Genomic DNA, 26,311 nt, shown 5'->3' on the forward strand with positions numbered 1-26,311 from the left:
TAAAACATGCCGGGGGGGAGGGGCGGGGTGATCAGGTTAGATGTTAGATTGGGTTCAGTAAAATTTATTTAAAATCTTATGAGTCCAAGCATAAATAAGCTGTGGAGACTAAATCAAGTTAGGATTGACACAGAGGTGTTAAGAGTGGAAACAAATCAGATTTGAATGCAGGAGTTAATAATTAAAATAGCTTATATTTGCATAAAATATTAGCATATTCAAAATACATTCACATATGTGGTTTCCCTGGTCTTTCAACAACCTTAGGAAATAATGTGTATGTGTCTGGCCAGGGGTTAGGGGAGAGAGGGGAGGCGAGGAATCAGCTAGTTTCACAGCTGAGAAAGTGGAATATCTGAGAGGCTATGTGGCTTGTCCCCCCACGAATAAGATAAAATGAGCAAGTGGTCCAGGACCTGACAAGAACTAGAGGCCAGGCCTTCAGATCTTCTGACAATTTCTTTCCCATCACATTTTGCTATCTTTTTATTTATAACTGAAGGCCCGGTGCATGACATTCATGCACTGGGGCGGTGGGGAGAGGGTCCCTCATCCCTCTAGCAGTCCGGGAACCCTTGCTCCTTACCGCCTGCCTGCAGCAGAGGCGACCGACTCTGCACTTGCCAGCTGTGAGCCCGCTTCTGGATGAGCAGCACTCCCCCTGTGGGAGCGCACTGACCACCAGGGGACAGCTCCTGCGTTGAGCATCTGCCCCCTAGTGGTCAGTGCACATCATAGTGACCGGTCGTTCCGCCATTCAGTCGATTTGCATATTAGGATTTTATTATATAGGATATGATTCTCATGGTGGGGAATTACCTTTGAATCACTTTGGGGATTTTGTGTCTTTTTTGGCCCTTAAGATGCCAAATATGTCCCTCAGTTTCCTGTTTTCATATTAATTAGCTAACTGGGCAATGCATGAGCTATAGGCCAACTAGCAATTTTGTTTCTATAAAGGAAACAAGACGTATGATTGAATTTATGTCTGTTTTATGTCTTCTGCTAATTTTCAATTGTGAAAAAGATTCAAAACTTTGTGACTAAGTTTGGACAAGTCATGGCCGCACCAAATACAGTTTGTGGAGCTAAAGGAATAGGGTGAGCCTCGGCCTCCTTCCATTAGCTGGCAGTGGAGGTCTTTTCATGTCGCCTCTGCGAGGTTTCATTCTCCGCATCTCTAGGAGGAAAATCATGTCTTCTGGTTTCTTCCGCACTTACAATGAGGACCAAGGGAAACTGTTCACGTGGACGTTCCGGGACCTGTTCCAAGAAACAAACTATAAGCTGTACCTCAGCCCTGGCTGGTTTGACTCAGTGGATAGAGCATCAGCCTATGGACTGAACGGTCCTGGGTTCGATTCTGGTCATGGGCACATGCCCGGGTTGCAGGCTTGGTCTGCAGTGGGGGATGTTCAGGAAGCAGCCAGTCAACGATTCTCTCTTATCATTGATGTTTTTGTCTCTCTCTCTCTCTCCCTCTCCCTTCCTCTCTGAAATCAATAAAAATATAAAAACAAAACAAAACAAAAAACTATAAGCTGTAACTCAGCCTCTACGTGGCTGATGCTAGCGTGTTACCAAGGGAACGTCACTTGATTGGCTGCCACGAATCTGGTGGCACCTGAGAATCCTTGTGGACTCGCTGACCTGTGCACACAGGTTGCCTAGAGAGCTAATCCGGGCGTCCTGCTGCATTGAAAGGCTCTTCCTATGTGTGCTGAGGGTGTGTGGGAATGGAGGAATTTTCAGGAAAATTTCAGCCTCTGTGGCCTCCTGGGGTGCTCAATAGGGTGGCATCTCCCCCTCCCCCACCACCCCGCAGAGCCCCGGGTACCCCCAGAAGCTTCCCTGCGGGAGACAGCAGCAGGGGTGCTGACTGGGGGGTGCAGAGGAGCTTAATGGACCCCTTGCATAATGTGGAAAGAGGCCCTCATTTTTGCTTTCGTCTGAGATTACCATGTGTATATTGCAGGTTCGCATCGTAAGACACTTAATTAGAGTTGCGGGAAGTTGCATAATACACTCCTTGCCTTCCGTTTCCTGCACACCAGACAGAATCCCTTTGCCAAATTATGAAGTTAGATGGGGAGTGAACACTGTAATTGGAGGAAATGGGATCTCTGCCCCCTTGCTCCCCCCTCCGCCCCGTTTCTTCTTTTAAAAGTTGGTCACACAGTTTAAAATGCAAAGAAGCCGGTCTCCCAGGGGAGCAGTTCGGTTTCCTCTGTGGAGGAAAGACACATGTTGTCACTGATGAGCCCCTCTGGCAGCAGAGGGAACCTGGAGGGGTCCCCGAGCCGTGGGAGTCTCTCCAGCTCAGCGTCTGTGTCCCCGGCGCCTGGGCCGCCCAGCCCACCCAGGGCTGCCTGCGCCTCTTGTTGAGGCCTTTCCCCCAAGGCTTGCTCTTCTGTCTCATCACTTGGGGGCAGTTGCCAGCATCTCTTCAGCTAAAAGGTACCTGTCTTGTGCCCTGTCCCTTGAGGGCCGTGGTCTGGACAACAGGCTAAGCTGACAGGTGTCACTTTGGTAGATGTCAGCGGCAGCAGCGGGTCTCTGGGCTTTGCTTGCTCTCGCCCATGACTGTGGTCGCTTCAATAACTTCAGAACGCAGGCCATGAGATGAATTTGAGGCTCTGGGGGAGAAAAGGATTTGGACCAGTAGGACTTATTAAGGCTGTGTTCATAGGTCCTCTTACATGTGAAAGTTTCAGTTTTTAAAAACAAATAATGTTGATTAGAAAGAACGTACTAGGCACTGTGTTGAAGCATAAATATGCCAAACACTGTATAAGCCATACCTTCAAGAAGCCTAGCGCCCTGGCTGGTTTGACTCAGTGGATAGAGCATCGGCCTGAGGACTGAAGGGTCCTGGGTTCGATTCAGGTCAAGGGCATGTACCTCAGTTGCAGGCTTAATCCCTGACCCTGGGTGGAGAGAGGCAGCCAATAAATGTGTCTTTCTCACATCAGTGTTTCTCTCTCTGACTCTCCCTTTCCCTTCCATTATCTCTAAAAATCAATGGAAAATATCCTTGGGTGAGAATTAACAACAAAAACTCTAGAAAGTACAGTACTCTATATACTAGTAAATATTCTATATAAATCACTCAGCCTTAGTCAGAATATTTACTGAGCATCTACTGTGTACCAGGCACCAGAGAGCAAACTAAACAAAATCCCTGGCTTGGTGGAGACTGAATTCTAAGGAGGTTCAGTGGGTGGGGGTGGCGGGGGGCAGGAATCCATGCTAGTTATTTGTTCATCAAAATCAAAACTCTGTGTTCCCAAATCCTATTATGAAATTATTCTTTAAATCTTGTATTAGGAAAGTCACATTATGATGTCTACTAGGAATTACTGGTAGAATACTGTTTTGTTTTTTTATACATTTAAAGCAGCCCTTACTTGAAGGCCTCATTTTGGATTTTGCATCAACTGAGTTTATTGCTTTCTAAGCGCGTGCGTGCATACTGTGCGCGCGCGCGCGCGCGTGTGTGTGTGTGTGTGTGTGTGAGATCCCAAAGTGGGAAGAGTCGAGAGATAGACAGGACTCCGCAGAGCTGTCCTAGGTAAGACATGAGATGAGAAGATCAAAGCTCATGCTAACGTGAACCCGGGAAAAGCACTGAACAGTGGGCTCATATTATAAAAAATGTGGCTGATAGGTTTGGAACTCACTGAACGGAATCTATCTAGAAAGCACATTTGAGGAAGACTAAATAAACATCTCCACTCAGGTCTGATCTAAGTCAGAATCTTGCTTTTGTAGGTTTTCCAGGTGATAAAACCCGGACTGTGATCAGTGTTCTTATCGAGCATGCTGAACAGTCCACCTGTGAGTTAATAGCAGTACACAGGCCTAGAGTCCTAGGATGAGAAGGAAAGGCAATGAGATTTTCTTATTTTCCCCGCAGAGGGGGAAGATATTCAACACCTCGAGTCAGCTGTGACTCAAGGGTCCATTATGACTTCAGGATTTTTTAACAGCCGGTGCCTGGGGCATGGGATATGAATTTTGTTCCAAAGTGGTGACATGGGCCAATGTAAGCCCGTGGGAGCAATTTCAGGCAAGTGGAGAGTCTGGCTAAGCAAAAACTGGACAGGCCATGGAAGATGCAATTCCCACACTTGCTTCCTGACCTTGGATGTTCCTCGGCAGTTGGTAATGAAAAGAAATATTGAAGCTGTGAAGATGAGGCAGGAATCCAGGGGATGAGACCAGTTGGTGTTGGGAGGGCGCAGGTAGATGCGGGACAAAAATAGGACGGGTGTCTCCCACAAAGGTGGCTGTACTTTGCGTTAAGGTGAGCGTGAGATGTGAAGCTGTAGCAAGAGGAAGCCCAAATATACATAGAAATGCATGGGCTGTTTTGGTTTCCTGTGCATTTTATCCAGTTTGCCATTCCAGCCTTGAGTTGTCTTCCTGAAAGATTTCTGGGCTGATGGCCGCACTGACGCCAGGCGCATTCTTTTGCATCACGGAAGGGTATGCGGCCGTGAGTCCGAAGCAGGCACAAAATCAGTGACATGACATCTACATGCTATTGCCAGAACAGAGTCAAATAAAAACTAAAAGTCCTGCCGAAACCGGTTTGGCTCAGTGGATAGAACGTCGGCCTGCGGACAGAAAGTTCCCAGGTTCGATTCCGGTCAAGGGCATGTCCCTGGGTTGCGGGCACATCCCCACTGGAGGATGTGCAGGAGGCAGCTGGTCGATGTTTCTCTCTCATCGATGTTTCTGACTCTCTATCTCTCTCCCTTCCTCTCTGTAAAAAATCAATAAAATATATTTAAAAAACAAACAAAACAAAACCAAAACTAAAAGTCCAGCAAGTGACCAGGTAGAAGTCAATAAAAAGGCCAATAAAAAGCAAAGATGAGTTAAAAGGCAGGACTTCATAGGCTGGAAAATGCCATGAAAAATAAAAGGCAGAGCAAGTGTTGCGGTAAGGTCTCCTCCCGTGGCCTCAGGAGAGCGTGAGAGAATTACTTGAAGCGCATCGCCCACGGAATAGGATTACAGTGGCGCAGGCTAGGTAACGGGTGGTTCTGTAGCCAAAGACGGATAACACGTTTTTGTTTTATTCTTGCAAGCTTTGGAACATGCTGAGCCCACACTGTTCATTTTTCTTAATATTTTGCCTTTCTTCAATGAAGTGGTGCATTTTTTTTTAACAAAACAAAGTGTGGACGGGCTGACTTGAACAGCTCTCTCTTGAGAGGTCTACTATGCATCAGTCAGCATGGGAAACACCAGGATACAAAGAATAGTCATATATCCTATTGGCTTTCAAAACATTTACAATCTCGTAACAGCATGAGATTAATTTCTACCTGTGGTTTGCACAAAACAATCTGATTCCGATACAATCACATTTTCTCCTCTGTCTTCCAAAAACTCTTTTGGGGGTTTACCTAAATGAAACTAGAACAGAACTGAAAAGTTTTCATAAGTGTTTTATTATGTTAAAGTATTCATCTTTTCCCATTTTAAATCCAAAATATGTTTTCCTTAATTCATATATACCGACCATATGAGCACAGTTTGTCCACATGTGAAAACTTAGTTGATCAATAGATCGCTCTAGTCAACTGATTGCCACTTGATGTTATAAACACATGATTTCTTATCCCGAATGCAACTCTGGAAGTAAGATGACAATAAATAGGGCAAGAGTCCCACATTATTTAAATTGGAAATAGTAGCCTGACCCTCTCATATCTCCAAGTGGTCACAATTTCCTAGTTCGAAGAAACATTTCACAGGCCAACAAGGAGTTTTGTAAGAATTGGGTCAGCAATTTCAAGTTTGGGTCATGAGGTCTGTATGCACTGTAATTCTCGCCTAGTTGCTTCTGGCTTCCAAAGGGGGTCATTCATTCCACACACAGGCCGGTCCCAGTGAAAATATGTTATATGATAATTTCTCTCTGACATGACTCTGCATTGAATAACACTTTGTTTTTTAAACTTTATGCCATACACACAAACACACTCACTCACACACACACACACACACACACACGTTATATGGAATTTCAGGGTTTTATCTTTTATTTCTTTAAAATAAGCATTTTTTAATCTATCCTGCTCCCTGGGACATATTAATTAATTAATATTGCTTCCTAAATTTGTCTCCCTAATATTTTTTTTGAAGGCTGTGTGAAATGGAATATATTTTTGAAGTTTTCTGCATGTAAAATCATGCTCACATCTAACTATATGTGTATGGTTCTTTCATTTTTTTATTGCAGGATAGGAAGATATGGGAGAGATTTTCAGAACTATTATGTTCTACATACAGTACTTTGCTTTGGTTTGGAAATTAATCTCACTCTAGTTTAGGCATTGTAATTTGAGATTCAAAAAAAGTTGTTTTTACAAAGCACAGAAAAGAGTTTTGCTGTTAATTATGCTGAGTTCTCAGTATTTCTGAGTCAAAACAACTCTCTGCTAGTGTGTGTGGACAAGACAGCGCAATACAGAGCAGGCATCCCATAAGCAGCATGATAGATCAAATCATGATTCATTATAATACAAATATTGTAATCAATCATCATATTCAGTGTTCCACAAGTCCACCATTCTGTGAAAGGGATTTAAAAAAAGGAATGAAGCTATCAGTAAGTTTACTACAAAAGGAAAGGAGATTTCCTGATTATCATCATTCAGAATTAGTCAGACCTATACATGGTAATCATTCATATTTTAAGCGATAATATGAAAATCAACATAAAGCCCTGAAAAGAACAGCTATTTATTTCTTTTCTCAAAAATGTGGAGGGGGGAAATTACAGACCTGTGTGCTAATTTAATTCCCAAAGTTCATGGCATCCTGGGTCTCTGGAGTGTTAAATAGGAATGGATGTTGCCCTGTCTTTCCATGCCTGAGCCCAGTGCATCGCCCTCAGCTTCTGATTCCTCAGCTGGGGGAGTGGTTATAGCTCAACAGTCACAATGAAGGAACCATGTACCTCACACTCTGCTTTCCTGAGCCTTGAGACACTTGTGCTCAATGCAGTTTCTCTATTTTGAGTCCTGTTACAAACCCCATTTCTGACAACTTCTGCTGATGTCCTTTTTGTGTGTGTAAGCCACAGAGCTCAGCTAGCCCTATAAGTAGATGGCCTTTGACGCTCCCCAGTTGAGTATGAGTTGAGTGGGACACAGAGCTGATTCTCTTGACACACATTATTCACCCTATAGGGTATTGGTCCGTCCATAGAATAGAGGTCTGAATGCAAAATATACTTAAAATGTTGAAATAAATTGAGAGAACCATCGTGTTCAACCAAGTGAGCCTGCTTTTTTGTTGTTGTCATTTTTGTTGATGTTGTTGCATGGTGTCTTTGTTTATTTAATAGGAAAGTTACTATTCATTGTGGATTTCAAAGAACAGGTATTTTCTAAACTTCATTAACCTTGGAACTCATTTTTTTTCTCCCCTAGCCCTCCCTGTTGTGCTAATTTTAGCATTCCACTTCACAGGGCTCCACAGATCAATATTTCGGGAATTTGGAAACGAAGATAGGTTTTTCTCTATTAAAATTGAGTTCTGAGCCCACTGGGAGAGAAAACACGTTAAGCTTTTATCAGTCTTTAACATTTTCACATGGACTAAACTTTCTGATCTTTCTGGATTCTAAGCAGTTGGGAGCAGGCTTTGTCTGTGGGGAGAAGAGAACACGGTCTACAGCGCCCCATGTCCCCAGGGGATTTCCAAGTGGAGTCCCATTGCTATGACACCAGGCTGGCCCTGGACAACAGGTGTGCAGTGTAGGGTTGGAGCGAGGTCACCGACACTCCTTACGTAGAGGGGATTCTGTTTGCTTCAGTAGCTTCAACCAAAACAGAAGAAATTGACTAGGTGGGAGCTACCATCAACCTTTTAGCTCTCACAATACAGTGACTCTGGGGACCTCATTAGCCAAGGATGGGACTGAGAGCAGTGAAAGTGGGGGAGAGTTGATCAGCGGCAGCTTGACTTGGGCTGGCTCTGCAGGAGTTCATGACCCTCCCCTTCTCCTTCTCCCATTTTTTACAAAAGCCTGGAGAATTCACCAGACACCCAGTGCTCCAAAGGCCATGAATATGTGTAAGATACTGTACAAATACTCTAACATATTCCTGTCCTTTCTTTCCTGACTCCAAACAAAGGAGGTAGCAATATGAAAAAGGACCTGGGCGAATCATTATAAGAAAGCAACATGGACGAAGTGTGAGACTGGAAAGTACAATGTTTTGCTTCTTTTCTATGAAAGGGCAGCCTTCCCAGGTCAAGGGGCTAAAAAGACAGGTAAGCTAGTGCCCCTTCTCTCCAGATTTAGGAGAAGAGATGAAATTCGTATAGAATAACAGGCATCATGTCACAGTCACGGGAATGGGAGGTAGCATGTAGCATGCAGAGAGCCTTGTCCACATTCCTGGCTTGAATGCCCTGGGCTGAAATCCTGTCTATCTCTACTGCCTTCTTGGTCTGAGACCTCTCGTAGCTCCGTGACCTCTCCGGTTTCAGTCCCACGGTGTGTCAAGTGGCGGTGAGAGTGGTCTTCAGTGGGGCGTATCTGATAGAGGTATTGTGGCCAATAAAGACATCAACGTGCAAAGCAACTCTCTGAGTACCTGACATGTGATAGCAAATAGCAGTGTTTATTATCATGAATAATAACTTGTATCCAATTAGAATTACCAGGAGGGGCTTCAGAAAGAAGGCAGCACTGAGATAATCTGTGAAGAACAGGCAACTTTTGAAAGATACACATGGAGTCAGCTTGGTATTCTATCCAAGGAGAAGGATGATCATGATAAAGGCATCAAGATGAGAAATTAAAGGGCAAGTATGGAAATAGCAGACAGTCTGGTTTAGATAAAGCACTAGTTTTTTATTGGTTGTTTTAACTTTTTTGGGGGGGGAGCATAGTAGGAGGTGATTCTGGGAAAGGTATAGTTTGGAAAGGTACAGTTTTGGGAGGATAGAAAGAGTAGTTTCCATCTAATTTGGTTTTAAATGAGACCTGCCTAATCAGTGTTTGTTTGGGGGAGTGTTATGAAAGGCATTGTAATTTGGGAAATATAACCCCATAATAGTCCCCTGTATTCACTTTTTAAATAGCCAGATGTCTTTCAGTAAACACACAAAGGAACCTGGGCTTGAATCAGAGGACGTGGTTTTCAGTCTTTCCTTCATTCCTTTAGAACTAAACCCACCAAGCCACGGTGTCTAAATCTTTAAAGTAGGGAAAGCAACATCTCAATCCCATGATTATTTTTAGGATTAAATAAAACAGATGAAAAAGGACCAAATGTAATGCTGGGCATCAATAGATATTCAGTCAGTGTGTAACTATAATATATTTCATCAAAACAAGCGAAGAATAACATTGGGGGAGGGAGGAGACCTTTGAACTGCAAAGTGCCTGTCTCCATCCTAATAAAATTCATTTATGTTCTTCTCATCGGACTCTTCAAATTCTTGCCCCCCCAGGGGATCCACAGGAAACATCCCATCTCATGTCTAAGTTTCTCAGAAGTTTCCAGAGTCCCTGAGGTTTTTCACCCGAGTTGCATCGTCTGCATTGACAACTGCAGGAAGTTTAAGAATACACTGGCTTCTGCATCAGCATCTTCTCCTTTGACGAGAGAGAGCCGATCTGGCGGGCAGTTCTTTTCCCATCATTCTCCTGCCGTGCTAGAGCGACTCCAAGGAGAGGAACAGAAACCCTCCTACAAATAAAAGGCACATTGATTAAAAGGCTGCAGGGGAATTGACAGCTTCCCTACAGCAGCATTTCCTTTGACTCCTTTGGTCCTCTTCAGTCCTTCATGTTTAGGACTCTTGGTCTGAATTCTCTCTCGTCATCTGAGAGTGTGAGACCATCTATCATCTGGGTAATTTTCCAGAATTACCTTTATTATTGGGTCCGCGGTGTGCAGCACAGATGGGTGTTAGAAGGGCTCTGTCTAGATGCCAGCAGCAGAGGTTGTAACATTGTCCTGAGCGCTTTCTCCTGAAACAAATCAGATGAAGAAGAGAAAGCACTGCCAAGGCTGGCCTCAGCAGAGGGCGTGGGTCCAATAACGGGCATCTCCGTGGATGCGTGGAGGTGATTCAGTGTTGTCTGACCCGTCCTTTCTGACTCACTCACAGGAAATAGGTTCCCTCGGGGTCCCGAGGCCACTTCTCCTCATCCTTCTCCCTTCCTTGGCACTGTTCCCTGCATCTCAGGCATCCAGTAAATACCTGAGAAAAGAGTTTGGCCAACGTTAGGACTGGAGAGTTTTAATCCTATTGCCGTTAATAAAGAGCTCAGCCATAGAAGGCATTTTTCCTCCTTTCAGCCCCACTCAGTCATTACTTTGGTATAAGGTAACAGTTCCATTCCCTGTCAGGGAGGGCCCAGGCCCGTGCTGTGGGCTCGATCCCCAATAGGGGGCGTGCAAGAGGAAGCCGATCAATGATCTCTCTCATCTCTGATGTTCTACCTCTCTCCCACTCCCTTCCTTTCTCTCTAAAAATCAATAAAAACATTAAAACAAAAAAAAGAATGAACTCCTGCTGACTGGAAACTGGTATGCAGAATGCCTTGTGAACAGATGGTGCCAGATATATGAGCTATTCCTCTCCATAGACTCTGCAGAGATAAGACACCCCTTCTCTGCTGGCAACCCTTAATTACACGGTGGGTTTTGGTGTGTCCCTTCAGCAGACGGTCACCATGTCGACAATAATGAGGGGAAATGGCATCGCGGCCATTACCGGGTGAGATGTGGCATATTTCCTGCATTCAGTGATTGTCTCTCTGTTTGACTCATTAACGTTTGAGGCCTATTGGTTGCGGAGTTGGTTGTTCTGATTTAAAACTTGGTGTTAAGTTGAATCTGGTCTTATCTTGAGCCTCTACTTCTGTCATGACTTGGGTTTCTTGCTGAGTTTCTGACTTGAATTGCTTTTTTTTCCCCCTAAGCTTTTGCTTTTACTTATATTTCTATCTGCAGATTCTGGAAATGTTCTTCCCACACCCACTCTTTTCCCTCTCTTGCTATATTCCTAGTTTGGCCCATTGTATTTCTTTGGCCCGCCTATAGCTTTTTCTCCACTTAGTTAGTCTCCTGCTCAGTACATGCAGCACCCAATCAGCACGCCTGCTTCCTTCCTGTGGGATGTCCAAGTCGCTGTGTTTCCTGCCGGCTTTGATGCCACCTACAAGGGGTGTCTGTGCTTGGGCTGATGCGCTGTTGTCCGAATTTGCAGTGTTTCAGCTCATTACACTGACTTTAATTTTGATGTATTTGTATTTTATCCACTTCAAGTCGCGTTCCTTTCCTACATCAATTTAATTACTTTCTGCTTGGGCCACATTGTGTTCATACAATTGCTGCTAAAGCGACAAAGGTTCCTACTTAAATTACCACCCAGTACATCCATTCAGTCTGAAAGATGCTCAGAACACCTCTGATGGGTGTCTCACCTTTGTGTTGGGAAGGAAATCTGGACTATTGAGGGGGGTCTTCCATAAAGAACTCAGTCATCCCTGGTGAGAGCTGTGGGGTCATGAGTGTAGGAGATGAGGATAGGCCTGTGTGGTCACTGTCCTACTTCCCAGTGAGAAAAGAATCTATGACCAGTTTCTATCCTGTACATGTCACAGCCTCACGGCAGGGAAATACACATCTCTCTTACGTCTTTAACTTCTATTTAGTCTGACCACCAAGCTGTAGCTTCTGTCGTTCCGTGTGTGTGTGTGTGTGTGTGTGTGTGTGTGTGTTATATAAGTTGCTGGATTTGAATCTAGGTCTTTCTCTAGTCAGTTTGCATTTGGGTTTGTAAGCCAGCCACATGGATTGAATTTCCATTGTGTGCACAGCTATATGGCAGCTGATCTAATAACAAATGGCTTGGGAAATGTGGTAACTCAATGCAGTTTTCAAAGACTTCCCTTATTGGGGAAAAAAGAAAAAGCATCTGAGAAATGCATCTTTGCAAATAGAAGCAAGGAGAGATCTCAATAGATCCCTGGCTGGCCATTTATAGGGTTTAAGTTGTTGCCTCCCACAGACATAACAATTGCAACAGCTCTCAGAAAAGCTTAGAAGACAGAGGCCTGTAGGTTTATGAGAACATATGTCAGAGATCAAGTTTATCAGTTGACTAGTTAGTAAATGCACTTTCTCCTCACGTGCTTAGCTCTGCTTTATGGGACTTCATACCTATTCTATTATTCTATTTCCTTCTCTTAACAAGCAGTTGTTGAGTCCCTGTGTTCAACACAACTAAGCTGTTTATCAAGAAGAAGAAAACAAAATTAATGGCACTTCCTTTTTGGTTAGTGCGCCTTCTCTAGTGCTGGGTAATTTCTCTGCGCCTCCATTCTCTCATCTGTGTAACGGGGACGAATGAACTGTGAGGAACAAATAAAATATGATCACTTAGCTCAGTGTGTGTCACAAGGGAGAACCCTGTGAGTAGAAGTTACTTCCCTTTGGCTTTCCCTCTGTCAGTAACCATCATGGCCTCTATCAAACAAAGCTCAATGTCTGCCCTCATTTCCATCCAAGATGAGTATGACAGTACGGCATTAGCATTTGACCTTGAGAGAAAGCGATTTCCATAGGTTCTTGTGTAACAATAGGCTGGCAAATACTGTAGGCCTCCTCTTGCCAAGGTACTAGCCTCTTAACCTTGACCTTTGGGCTCATCCAACCCCGTTCCCTGGGCCAGTGCTAGATGATTCAGACTCATGATTCAAGCCTCTCAGGAAGTCAGTCCTGCTGAAGAATCAGGCCCTGACTTTGTACACACTTCTGACAAAGGGCCTCTGAGCACCTCCCTAAGCCCCACGTCCATCACCTTCCTGGTGGTGGTACTCGGCTCCCTGGATGTTCTTAGAAACCTGCCCAGGAGCCTAGAACATGCACTGCTGTCTGGCTCTCACCAGGCTGCCCTCTGTGACTAAAGTCTGCATTTCCACTGTTCTTTGGCCTCCAGATTCCTACTCCACACACAATTGTGCTAGCCGATGGATGTCCAAGTTTCACTGTTTCATACATGGACATGGTTGTGCTTGTCTCTGTCTAAATCGCTTTCTTCTAACACTAGCTTTCCCCCTCATTCTTTAGCCTGTGACCCTCTGTTGTGTCCCTGGCCTCAGCATACTTGCTATGCTCTGCCGATGAAACGAGGAACCACCCTTTCTCCCTGAGCCTACAGCTTGATATTGATACACCATCTACCCGCCCATGTCAACATCGAGTTCCACCTTTCATTCCAGATCTGATCTGCTGTGCTGGACAGTTCTACTCTGTGATACCACATAGAATTCATGTAGGATAAAAAGGCACTGTGATTTTGCTTTGGTGAAAATTACACATTTTCTTGATGATTTTTGTGTTTGCGGCCCTTCCTGTGATAATTCCTTTAGATGAATATGATTTTCAAGGGGCCCTTTTGGCACTTTAGATCCTCACTGAAATGAATCCAACATGAACTTACCTTATTCCAAATTACTTTCAATCTTGGACAACATCATAACCAGAATTTAGGGCAGGAGACAGGTAAAGATTGTGGCAATTTTATGAACTATAAAGCAGTGTCCACTGTTGCCATAAAGCCCCTACATAAAGTCATGTGATACGTGAGGTCCTTATTCCTCAAATAGTCTAATTGATTGTTCATTGGGCTCACTCAGCCAAAAGTAGAGAGAAACTTTGTACAGACATCATTAGTTTTTCTCCATTTAGAGATTAATCATGAAGAGCTCTGGCTCTTTAATTCTGTAATTTGTATATTTAATGGGCTGCTGCAGAATCTATGACAGTAATTAGCATAGCCTGAAAACTCATTAATACGCAACAACATGATTAATGCAGCATTAATGCAAACATGACTGAAGTTATTTGGGTTATGTAGTAAGGAGATTAAAGCTAAAATGTCCTGTTTGTTTTACCAGTGGTGAGCATAATAGGGTGGCAGAAAAATAAAGTAAAATAAAAACAGGTATCAACTTAGTGGCTATAAAATAGGGAGGAGAAACAACCAGAAAAAATTAGGTTGATTTCCTTTTTTCACTTAGCTCGAAAATTTAGGGCATAAAATATATTCTCTGCTTTTCTGTTTATTCACTTATTTATAAATTTATCATTACTAGGTAAGTTTATTCATCCTTTTATTTTAACCAGATCTTTCAGCAACTTCAACATGATATAAATAATACTATTAACATAATCCTATATTTGTTATATATAGTATAATATTATGAACCAATATTATTATTATTTAAATGTACATTTTTATTGATTTTAGAGAGGAAGGGAGAGGGAGAGAGATAGGAACATCAATGATGAGAGAGAATCATTGATTGGCTGCTTCCTGTATGCCCCATAATGGGGATGGAGCCTGCAACCCAGGCATGTTCCCAAACCGGGAATCGAACCATGATCTCCTGGTTCCTAGGTCGATGCTCAGTCATAGAGCCATACCAGCTGGGGATGAACCAATATTATTAAGATATTATTTTATCTTACAATAAAAATTCTTTGAATTATACTGAGGGGTCCATTGTCAACATCTTTTTCATGTTCATATCCCCAGTGATATGCACTGTCTATAGGAGATGCTCCAAATGCTTCTTAAATTGAATAAGAAGTCACTGCATTTTACCCAAAACTATAGTTCTGTATAATAAAGCGCCATGCGCTTGAGAGAAGCTGGACTGTGGGAAGGTTGTGTGGGTGAGGACATTGAGGCTTTTGATGTCACAGAAACCCTGGCATCACTCAAGTTGCAGACTGCCCCACTTCTTGGAGTTGTGCAGACATTCAGGGAGTAGCTAGTTACAAGCTTTGTGTTTCATAATGTGCAAAATAAAGCTGTAACATGGCCCTCTGTTCTTAACGCAAAATCAAGGGCCTCCGGAAGCAAGTGAAATCAATGAACTTTCATAAGAATAGTAGCTAATACCTACGTAGGGGCAAATGGTTCTAAGCACTGTACTTTGTACACATTAATTCGTTTTCATTCTGCCAGGATCCTTGTGAAAGAAGAAACTGTCATTATCCCCACTTATCCATGAGGAAATAAGTACAAAAAGATGAAATAATTTGCCCAAGGTCACACGTAAGTTTTAGAGCTGGTACTTGAAACTGGGCCATTTGGCTCTAGCATTTTTTTTTTTTAATCATTGAGCCAAACACCAACTTCCTTCTTCTTTGGAGGTACACCAAAGAAATGTCTTTACAAAATATAAGAACTTTGGAAGAAATAAAATTAAAGATTGTTTTAACTCTGTCAGTGCTTGATGTTGGAGATCAAGGTGAGGGCCAGGCACCTGCCTCCCCATAAGATGGAGAGATGGGTCCTATCCCAGGCTCTCTCTCAAGTCCATTGTAGATGCTGTCAGTTTCATTTTAGAATCTGACCTTTTCCGTTTTTGATATTATGTCCAAACATGGCCAATAGATTTATAGCAGTTTAGAGGAGATGCAGCTATATGAACTGATTAAAACATTAAAAACTTTATTCAGCCCTAACCGGTTTGGTTCAGTGGATAGAGCGTCAGCCTACGGATTGAAGGGTCCCAGGTTCGATTCCGGTCAAGGGCATGTACCTTGGTTTTGGGCACATCCCCAATAAGGGGTGTGCAGGAGGCAGCTGATCGATATTTCTCTCTCATCAATGTTTCTAACTCTCTATCCCTCTCCCTTCCTCTCTGTAAAAAAATCAATGAAATATATTTAAAAAAATAAAATTAAAGTAAAAACTTCATTCATGAATAGGTTTGTCTGCACACAGGGAAACCTTCCTCTGATTGGTTTTGTAAAACAAGTTTGACTTATTTTTACTGAATTGAATTGACCTGGAATTTTAGTGTCATGTTGATAAAGTATCAGGAATGAATTAATAACCAAATTCAAATACATGCATTATTACCCTGCAAATTATTATTCTCAATTCCCATAATAGAATGAATAAAATAAATAGGAATTAAGTTGATATTAGAATGGACTAGTTACATATAAGAAGTCCCTTTGTAGCAGTAAGAGTGATTATACTGTGACCTAGCCCGTGATCAGCAAACCGCAGCTCGCGAGTCACATGCGGCTCTTTGGCCCCTTGACTGTGGCTCTTCCACAAAATACCACGTGCGGGCGCACGTACAGTGCGATTGAAACTTCGTGGCCTGTGTGCAGAAGTCGGTATTTTGTGGAAGAGCCACACTGAAGGGGCCAAAGAGCTGCATGTGGCTCGCGAGCTGCAGTTTGCCGGCCACTGACCTAGGCTATTAAAGGGATTATGGGGTTGTACTCTTTTACTCATTCAACATGCATTTATTGGTATCTTAGTATTTCCCAAAAAGTAACTTTTGGAGATAACAAATATTGCTGTCTGATCACATTTAGAGTTTAGCCATTCCTTGGTGTGGAAGGGGAAGATGGGGCCCTTTTTGTAAAATACTCTTATTCTCTGAAGAGTCCCACAAAATGCCATCACAGTAAAACCACTTGATCTTTAGCAAACTGAGGTTGCTCTATCCATAGAAGACCAGAAACGCCATGTGATTCTAGGCAGCCGACTGACTTCCCCTCGCCCTTCTTGTGACAAGAAGATACAGTGGGTAGTGGAGGGACGGGCTGACTGGCCCTGGTGTCGTGGTGAGGATGACCTAGCTGCCATGGACCTTCCTTCTCTCATCCTCATTCCTTCCATTCTCTGCTTATGCGAAGGCGGTGTGATGTGTTTAGCTCAGCACACTCAAAATTAGACATGTGGCTAAGTGTCGGTCTCCAGGAAGCCAGAAGGTCCGGATGTTGTTCTGTTTTGTGTTTGTTCACTCGTCACAAGGCTCGAAGTCTAGCCTGCTCCTGTGTCTCAGATTCCCTCTTGCAGTGAGGATTCTTCCATTAAGAACCATAAAGTGCTTATAGCATTGCCGTCAACATTATCTTCTACTTCAGAATGGGAAATAAGACCTTTTGAGTTTATTTTGAGCTCATGATATTTTATTTGAAAGTGCCACAAGGAAAATTGTTTTTTATTTTACTCCATTTCCAGGACCCTAGTTTGCTCCAAAGGAGTCTGAAATATATGTTCATATTAGTCTGATTGCTTGGCACCCACTGAGATTGTTACTGGGGAGGCTTTGGTGTAGAAACCCCAGAGCCGATGTCTTTAATGCTGCTTGAGGTCACTGAACACTTCCAACCATTAGACTTGACATAAAAGACAAGGAAATCATTCCAAGGTCAAAGTCACTCAGCAATTGTGCTAATGCTACAGTGAGTGGAACTTGATTGATTTTCAAAATACTTGTTTTGCAAAATGAAACAACATATTTTAGTGCACTTAGTATACTTAGTATATTTAAAGTTTTGAAATTCCCTTTTATTCAGTTTGAATCAATATAAATTTAATTCTATGAAACATGTATGCATATGTGTACACATGTAAATGGGCAAGTGTGCATATGAATAATATATGTAAATACATAAACATTCATGCACCTAGATATAAAACATGATATAAAAGTGATACGATTAATACATATATATTCAAAAGTGAATTTTTTCAATTTTATAGAAACAAAAAGTAAACATGATACAAATTCACTTTATTAAATTTTTTTAAACCTAAGCTTAAACTTTATTTGCTAGAATCACTTGTTAAAATACTAACCATTTTACAAGATATCAAGATAAAACATTATTTTAGGGAACAAAAATACACGCTGAATTTTCTCTTTTGCTCCATAAAACAATGAACTATTATGTATAGATTACAATTCAGTCGCCATTAACTGGCATTCAGTTTATATTTTAGAACTATCCTGACTTGATTCCAACTCACAACAGTTTTCTAAAATGAGCCCGAAGTGGAATGTATTTATGTCCTAGGTGAAATATTCTAGCTGTTAAGGGGATTGAAATTGAATATATATAATACAGTCAATAACATACACATAAAAAGGAATGATGACAACTTACGACTCAGATGTTGGTGGAAGCATTTATATTAAAAATAGTATCATTCTTATAACATACCAGTCTTTCATGTGAAATTCTGATTTTGTATTAGCGGTTATATCAGCATTTTGGGGTGCAAGAGCAGTTTGGGGTATAATCTAGAAATCAAAGGGTGGACTGGTAAATCTGGATAGACACAGATATTGACAGATCTATGTAAATAGATGTATTTTAACCTAATATTTCGTGTAATTTCAGCCTATAGTTTTCTATTGGCTTTTTTTTTAAAATATATTTTATTGATTTTTTTACAGAGAGGAAGGGAGAGAGATAGAGAGTCAGAAACATCGATGAGAGAGAAACATCGATCAGCTGCCTCTTGCACATCTCCTACTGGGGATGTGCCCGCAACCCAAGTACATGCCCTTGACCGGAATCGAACCCTGGACCCTTCAGTCCACAGGCCGATGCTCTATCCACTGAGCCAAACCGGTTTCGGCTTCTATTGGCTTTTAAGATCAAAGCTGTTCAGAAGGGACCATCTGAGCTTTGCTTTGGTGGCATGGGCTGCATTTTGTAACATTGGACTTGGTTGCTTTTGACAGTGAAGAATCCGCATGGGTGGTCCCTCCCAGGGAATTCCATTTCTCTATGGTTACAACTCACCTGAAATGTTTCTTCTTGTGGAAAACATTTTCTGAGGGCTCTTTCTCCCTCTTTCCAGCTACAGTTTCAAGATGCATCATAGTCCTCATAACAGTGATACTCAGCCACTGTGTTTGAGTGTTACAGGAGGAAATGGAGAATTACTTCAAAAGGTCTAAGAGAGTATTTTTTGTTTTATAAAGATTATAACTAATGTCAGTTTCCCCAAAACTTTCATGTAGTAAAACTCTTTATTCTTGTTTTTTTCCTCCAGCATTCTTACTTTAAAAAATATATATATATATATATTTTTAATGATTTCAGAGAGGAATGGAGAGGGAGAGAGATAGAAGCATCAGTAATGAGAGAGAATCATTAATCGGCTGCCTTCTGCATGCCCCCGACTGGGGATCGAGCCCACAACCTGGTCATGTGCCTCTGACCGTTATCAAACCTGGGTTCCTTCAGTCCGCAGGCCGACGCTCTGAGCCAAACTGGCTAGGGCGCATCCTTACTTTTTATCCCAATTTGTACTTCCAGTGACATTTTTAGAATGTTGACCTACTATTTCCCAAATTCTTTAGTGATAAACAGCTAAAAAACAATTTAATTTTGAAAAAAATTTAAGAAACAATATATGTTGAAAGGGATAAGAACAAAACTTTGGTATTGTAATAATAAAGAGCCATTTGGGGATTAATTCCAGGCCATTCATAATCTTATCAGATTATTTTCAATATTATTTCGTCAAGTATAGGCAATAAAGATTTTGTTATTAATGTATTTATAGGTTGGCTAGCCATAAATAGTTTATGAATAGAGACATTTTTAGCACTGCTAATGGCCAACAAGTACAAAGAAATACCTTTTCTAACTTTGCACTTATTTGCATAATTCAAATAAGCATATAGCCAGAGTTGCTTCTATATGTATCCTTTCACATTCCTTAATGCTCCATTCAGACCTCTAGAATTCCATCTCCAAGCAATTGGTTTGGGTGGGAATGGAGCAGAAAGGATATTTGATAATGAAACCAAGAGGATTTTCTTTCTTTATGAGAGCAAAGAAATATCTGTGTAATAGAATCCATTGTTTTTATGTGCAGAGTGTTATTTTAATTTTGGGAGCTTATGCACTGAGATGCCATTCTCCATACCACAGTTAATTTCGTGACCAAATATACCTTGACTATCGCATTAGCATATTTAATTCATGTTGTTTTTCAGCAGTTCTTGATACATCTTTGACCAATTGGATAGACTCCTCTAATACAGCATCTTTTATCTCTGATACTTCCTGTACATTGAGAGTCCCAATTGTCTATAAAGTGTGAGTGAAACAATGTGGTTTATATCAGGATAGGTAACTCTTACCTTAGCTATACCTATTTATTTCATCTTCCTAGCAGGATCTGAAGCATGAGGAAAGATCGATTAGACATGCGTGGTTGTTGAGGTGGTTGCAGTCTGCTGAACTTAGAATGAAACCCTTCCCTACCAGCCCAGCCTGAAAGGAGCTCTCTCTCCTTCAGACTTTCATAATTCTGGTTGGTGGTGTTACTACTCAAATCAGCATCCATGAGTTACTCAGTGCTGTGCTGTTGAGCTGGTTGGTACATGATTCCCGTGTATGTTCTTGAGCTTTTACTTGACTCTGACCATATAACGTATATCTGTAAAAGCCTAAGTGACCATTACGACCCGTCAACCAAACAACCAGTCAACCTGTCGCTGTGCGTGCATGAATTTGTGCACTGGCCCACTAGTTACTCTCTCTATATATATATGTATGCATTTGATCTTTCCAACTAAACTGGTAACTCATTCAGAATCAAGATTGTGCCTCTGGAACTTCTTTGCTAATTTCAGTGCAATAAGTGAAATACCTCACAAGGGAAGCCTCTGTAGTATGGCAGGTGGGATGCCAGGTAGAATGGAGGAGGGACCAGGTGGTGACAGTGGGAAGGTGCCTATGTGACCACTGAAGACTGCCCTGCGTCCTGAGCTGGAGAAGTTGCTGTGAGACAGGAGCACGACGTGTCTGAGGTAAAGCTGGTAGGGGATGTGAAGGCCAGCGGAGACCCTACAATTCGGAAGGCTGCAGACCTTCTGGTTACGGAATGGTGTTTCAGAACATTAGCTCTGCTCTGCGGACCACTTCGCAGCAGGTCTTCCCAGCTCTTAGCTTGTTACTGGACCAGTTCTTTGAACGTAATTATATTAAATGAGAGCCCTTGTTTCTTTCACTCGTGTCCAAAACCCATTCACTTTTAGGACTCTGATAACACTGTCAAATGGATATTTCTGAGTATCCTATTTTGGGTCAACACCATATATGTTCCGTTGATGAGTTTTGCATAAATTTAACCTTCGTTATATATGGATTCCTGGGAGTGCAGGCTTGGGCTCCCAAGTCCAAGTTGGCATTCATAACGGGATGGATTTGAGACCAAGCGGCTGGGCTCCTCCTCCTAGGTCCCCTTGTACTAGTATAATTGCTTGACTGTACTCACTGCATCATAAATAATAATGAAAGCAAATGTACATTTATCAGGGAGAATCAACAAACCCGGCACTGACTTGCAGACTGCCCTTGTCCCACAGGCATTAAGGCCAGCTTCCGAACAAGGGAGCCTGAAGGTTTGCTCGTCTTTGCCGCGTCCCCGGGCAACCAGGAGGAGTACTTCGCGCTTCAGTTAAAACACGGACGTCCTTATTTTCTCTTTGATCCTCAGGTAAATGATTACTCATGAGAGTTGAGATATTTTTAAATATATATTTTTATTGATTTCAGAGAGGAAGGGAGAGGGGGAGAGAGAGAGAAACATCAATGATGAGAATCATTGATTGGCTGCCTCCTACATGCTCCCTACTGGGGATCTAGCCTCAGGAATGTGCCCTGCCTGGGAATCGAACCGTGACCTCCTGGTTCATAGGTCAATGTTCAACCACTGAGCTACACCGGCTGGGCAAGAGTTAAGATTTTTGAGTTTCTTAGGTGCCAGGTACTAAGGTAAGTGCTCATGTTTTCACATCAAATCCTCACCAGAAACGCAGAGGTAAGTACCATTATTGTCCCCACTTCAGCAATGAAGAAAAAGAAACTTACACAAGTGATATAACTTGCCCAAAGCTAAAGTGGCAGAGCTAACTTTCAGAACACATAGTTGTACTCGACGCAGTTAATGACCATATGTTCCTTATATAATGAAGATGAGAACTTTTAAATAAATTTGGGGAATATTCTTCCATTGCTTGTTCTTCTTTGGGGAGGGCTAGCAGCACAGTGCCTTGCACAGAGTGGGAGCTCCCCCGGGTTTAAAGAAGCTTATGTTTGTTTGATATGCCTCCCATTGACATCCAAGCTATTTCTCTTTTATTTACTTTGGGGCTTTACCTGAGATGAGTTTATCTAATGAACATCCTATTGTAGTCATCAGATAAGTAGTTATTTCCTTAATGTGTCTTTCTTACCAGACTGCAGAATCCACTGAGGGCAAAGTCTATTTTGTCCTCAAATATATTCTTGAGGCTTCACACAACCCTTGCACCATAGTCCATGTTCAATAAAGAAATGTCTGTTGACAGATTGGCTAATTTAATGATTTGAAAATCATTAGTAAACTACTACTCAGGCTCGAAGACAGTTACCCTTTTCTAGAATAAGATTTCTAGCTCTTTAAAGATTGCGTAACAATTTAATTATTTGTTTTATCAGTTAGATACTTTGACTTTTATTAATGGTTATTTTTAAATTATAGTCCCTGAATCTATTCAAAATCATTAAATTTTGAGTTGTAAAAAGAGCATTTTTAGGAATTTAAAGTTACTGTCTGGCATATTGTTTCAAAATAACTCAAAGTTATTGTGTACTTTGTTCTTATAAAAATCTCTTAGTGAACATAAGTAATGAATGGAATGCATAACATACAATGTAATCCTACATGGAGGCTACAGGTGTAAAAATTTATTTGGTTTCCCTTCTAGCTATCCAATGCATTCTATGGATAAATATTTAGGGGAAGGGAGAAAGATTCTTCATAATATTTAAAATTACATATGTGCTATCATATTCTGGACTGAACTCTTGGAACGTTGTTAAGAGTCATGGCAGAGACAAATGACTCCAATTTTTAATAGTATTTTTTTAAAGTCTCTAACAATTAGCTATAATCTTTCCATTCTTTACTGGATTGGTTTCAGTTTGAATTTACTTGATCAGATGATATTTTATTGACCAACAATGACTTGACTAGTGATTATCATTTAAATATTTTATGTTCAGTGACATTAACAGGAAATCCACAAAGCATTCTGATTTCATTTACTAGAAAGCTATGACAGTGAAAGGTTTCCAGCATTCTGAATAGCTTCTATTTAACATGTCTGATATCTTCCAAATGGGAAGAACAAACTGTATGACATGACCCCAGAATTGATCACAGCATCATTCTCTTACCGTTGATTGGGGGAAATCATCTTTAAAATGATGATCAAAGAATAATATGCTAAGTAGAAAGCATATCTGACATACCGAGTCTGTATGTTCTTGCCTTGACGTTATCTCCAATAAATTTGATTCCCAATGTAGAGACCTATTCATACTTCAGATAGTTGCCAAACATAATATGAAGAAGCACTAACTTGGGCACCTGATCTTTTAGAATGCAGCATCGTTTGTAACAATTTTAACGCTAACTAAGTACACTTTGATGAGACAGCATTTAATAAAATGCTCATTAATTTCATCATTAGCAAGGGTATGCTAAGAAGTAAGCCAGTTTCTTATGTCACGCCCAATTAGCATCCCATGCTAGTAATCCCATTAGTATTGTTGAATTCACTAATGGAAAAACTAATGGGCATAGTACCAGGGCACATTAATTGGGCACGACACCAGTTCTGGTTTTAATTATTAAACTACGATAATGAAATGTGTGTTTGTAAAATATTAAAATGTTGAAATAGGGTTGAAGGAAATAAAAAAAAGCATGCAGAGGAAAGAGATATAAGAAAAATCAGCCTATGAAAATCCAAGGGCTAGAAAATGGACTTACCAAGTGGTCGTTTTCCTTGCCAATCGAGTTGTCTATAGAGGTTGGGATATTGTCCATGAGAGAAGCAAGCCATTTATACTCCTGGGAAATTAAACGCTGCTTTTTTTTGTAACATGAAATTCTGTATGTCATACGTGTTGTCATGCTCTGTATGAGGCCTGACAGGAGCCAATTAAATGTGTAGAATGGACATGTTATATTGCTGAAGCTATTTTAGGGAAATTTAAATATAAATGTTTTAAATAGTATGGTTAACATTGCACTTTTTGTGATATAAATCTTCAGCCATATTACAGCAGATAATGATCAGTTTTCTCTCTTTGAAAAACACGACACCAAAATAAGTAGTTTTGTGAAACATTCCAAGTAATAGAATATTTTGTAATATTTTACCCAATCTTATTTTTGGTTTTTAAATATTGTTATTGGATTGAAGTTAAGTGTTGCTAAGGAAATATACTTCATTAAGAAAGAAATATTTATTTATTTGTTTGTTTAGAATAATTTTCTGATTGTTTTTTCTTAGTAGTATTAAATGATGATGGTGACAAAGTTCAGATATCTTTTATTTAGTCTTACTTGCTCATACATGCTAAAGGAGCACCATTGTGTCAGTCGTGATGTACTGAAAAGGTGTTCACTTGGCTGTAAAGTGCTGAGACAGAAGGTTCTTTTTCCTTCTCTTTTCTTACCCCCACATCCTTTTTGCAAATCTCAATTCTTGATATCTGTCATTTATTAGTACCCACTTAGAAACTCATTTGAACTGTGATGCTATTACCTGAGGCATAAGTATGAATGCTAGATTTTAGAGTACAAGCATTGGGTACTATGTTTAACCACAACACGTATGGTCAATTTTTTTTAGTAGCTGGCTAATTTTAATGTGACCGCATTCCTTATTAGTAGTGTAATGTACATAAGAAAAACTAACTTGCCAGATCTTTCCCTGTCATTAAAACAATATCAATTGAATAATGTTTTATTAGTTTCAACTTCTTATCTTTTTAAATATTTCTGACAACAATTAAAATATAAAAATTTAAAATAGAAAATTCATTACCTTTGTGATGAATATAGCTCATCAAAATGTAAATGTACTGGTAAGAAATTCTTATTCCAAAGAGAAGTTCTGTTCAGGGTAGGTTTACAGTTGTTCATATGGGAAATAATATAGTAATTAATAAATGATAATACAAGAATATATTGTGTTTTGTATACTCACAACGGTAAACCTAATTTTCCCCACTCTGTATATGTATTTTTGTCTGAACATGTGTTCATTCATTCATTCACTCACTCACTCTTTCATTCCCTTCAGGGGTCTTCAGTGGAAGTGACCACCACTAATGATGATGATAAACAATACAGTGATGGCAAATGGCATGACATAGTTGCTGTGAGGCATCAGGCTTTTGGCTGGATCACACTGGACGGGCAGTATACAGGTAAGAAGTTGATGTATATAAGTGGCTGTTTATATGCTGATGTCACCATACTTATTTTTATATCTCTCCTTTCACCTTTTCCTCCACACAATTTCATCTAAATTGCATTTGACTTGGCCTTTGGGTGCCTCTGAAAAGAAGTCTGGCAACCATATTCTTATCTATGTAGGGTTTCAGTAAAGGAAAAAGAAGACAAAGTCATCAATGGCAATTTCGTATCTTGTACAGTTCCTTGCAATCTGCCAGGGCTTGTACTTACGTTCTGAACTTCATGTTACTTTTGACTTCAGAAGACAAATAAAATAAAGCAGTTATTATATGCATTTTAGTGATAAGGAAATCAAGCCTCAGAAAAGGTACATAATTTCTCCCAGTTTATATGGTTGGTGGGTTTTGTTGTTGAGGTTACATAGCCTGTCTTTGCAATTCTAAGTAGAGTGTCTTTCCATCTTACCCTGTCTGTCATCATCCTGCAACTATAGGACAGTCACAGTACCTGTATGATGTTGCAGGCTAATTTTATTAATTCATTCAGGATATATAGTATAGCACTTACTATGTGCCACCCACTGCTCTAGGAATTCTGGATACAAAGAGCAAAATTTACACTTTAGGTGGGAGAGGGACAGGGTACAGAATAAATATATATTGAACAAGTGTGAGAAACATGCGAGAATAATAAAGCAGGATGGGAGGGAAAGGTGGGTGTGTATGTGTTGGGAGGGGATGTTCTGATTTTATTAAAGGCTGTTAGAAATGGCCTGTCTGCTAAGCTGACATTTGAGTAGAGATCTAAAGGGGTAAAGGGGACAGTCAGGAAAGTATTCAGCAGAAGGCTGTTTCCAGCCAAGGAAACAGTAGGTCCCGGGACCTGAGGTGGGAGATGTCATATGTGGCATGTCTACAAACCAGCAAGAGGCCAGCATATGATGTAAAAGGGGCGGAGGGCTGGCGCAGGCTGTGAGGTCAGAGAGACCATGAGGACCGTATGAAGTGAGGCTTGGAGGACTTTTACTTGGAAAGAAGAAAGCTGCTAGGGAACTCTGAGAGAGGAGCCACGTGGCGTGACTTCTTTCTTTAAAGGGAACACTCTGGCTGCTCTTGGGAGAATACATTCTATGGGAACAAGAGTAGAAGCAATGGAGACCTGTGAGTAGGCTTCTGCTGTAATAAAATAATTCAGGCAAAAAAAAAAAGTTCATTTT

General features: G+C 41.0%; 1 protein-coding gene across 1 annotated transcript in view; it reads left to right on the plus strand.

The window, feature by feature from the left end:
* The window catches only part of USH2A (usherin), a 390,811-nt gene that overhangs the window by 121,655 nt on the left and 242,845 nt on the right, over nucleotides 1-26,311 (plus strand). Inside the window, exons 21-22 of the mRNA XM_059677365.1 lie at nucleotides 21,206-21,336; nucleotides 24,980-25,106. Coding sequence (XP_059533348.1) covers nucleotides 21,206-21,336; nucleotides 24,980-25,106 — 258 coding nt within the window. The remainder of the gene's footprint in view (nucleotides 1-21,205; nucleotides 21,337-24,979; nucleotides 25,107-26,311) is intronic.

The sequence above is a fragment of the Myotis daubentonii genome, chromosome 20 (assembly GCF_963259705.1).
Source record: "Myotis daubentonii chromosome 20, mMyoDau2.1, whole genome shotgun sequence".
Taxonomy (NCBI): domain Eukaryota; kingdom Metazoa; phylum Chordata; class Mammalia; order Chiroptera; family Vespertilionidae; genus Myotis; species Myotis daubentonii.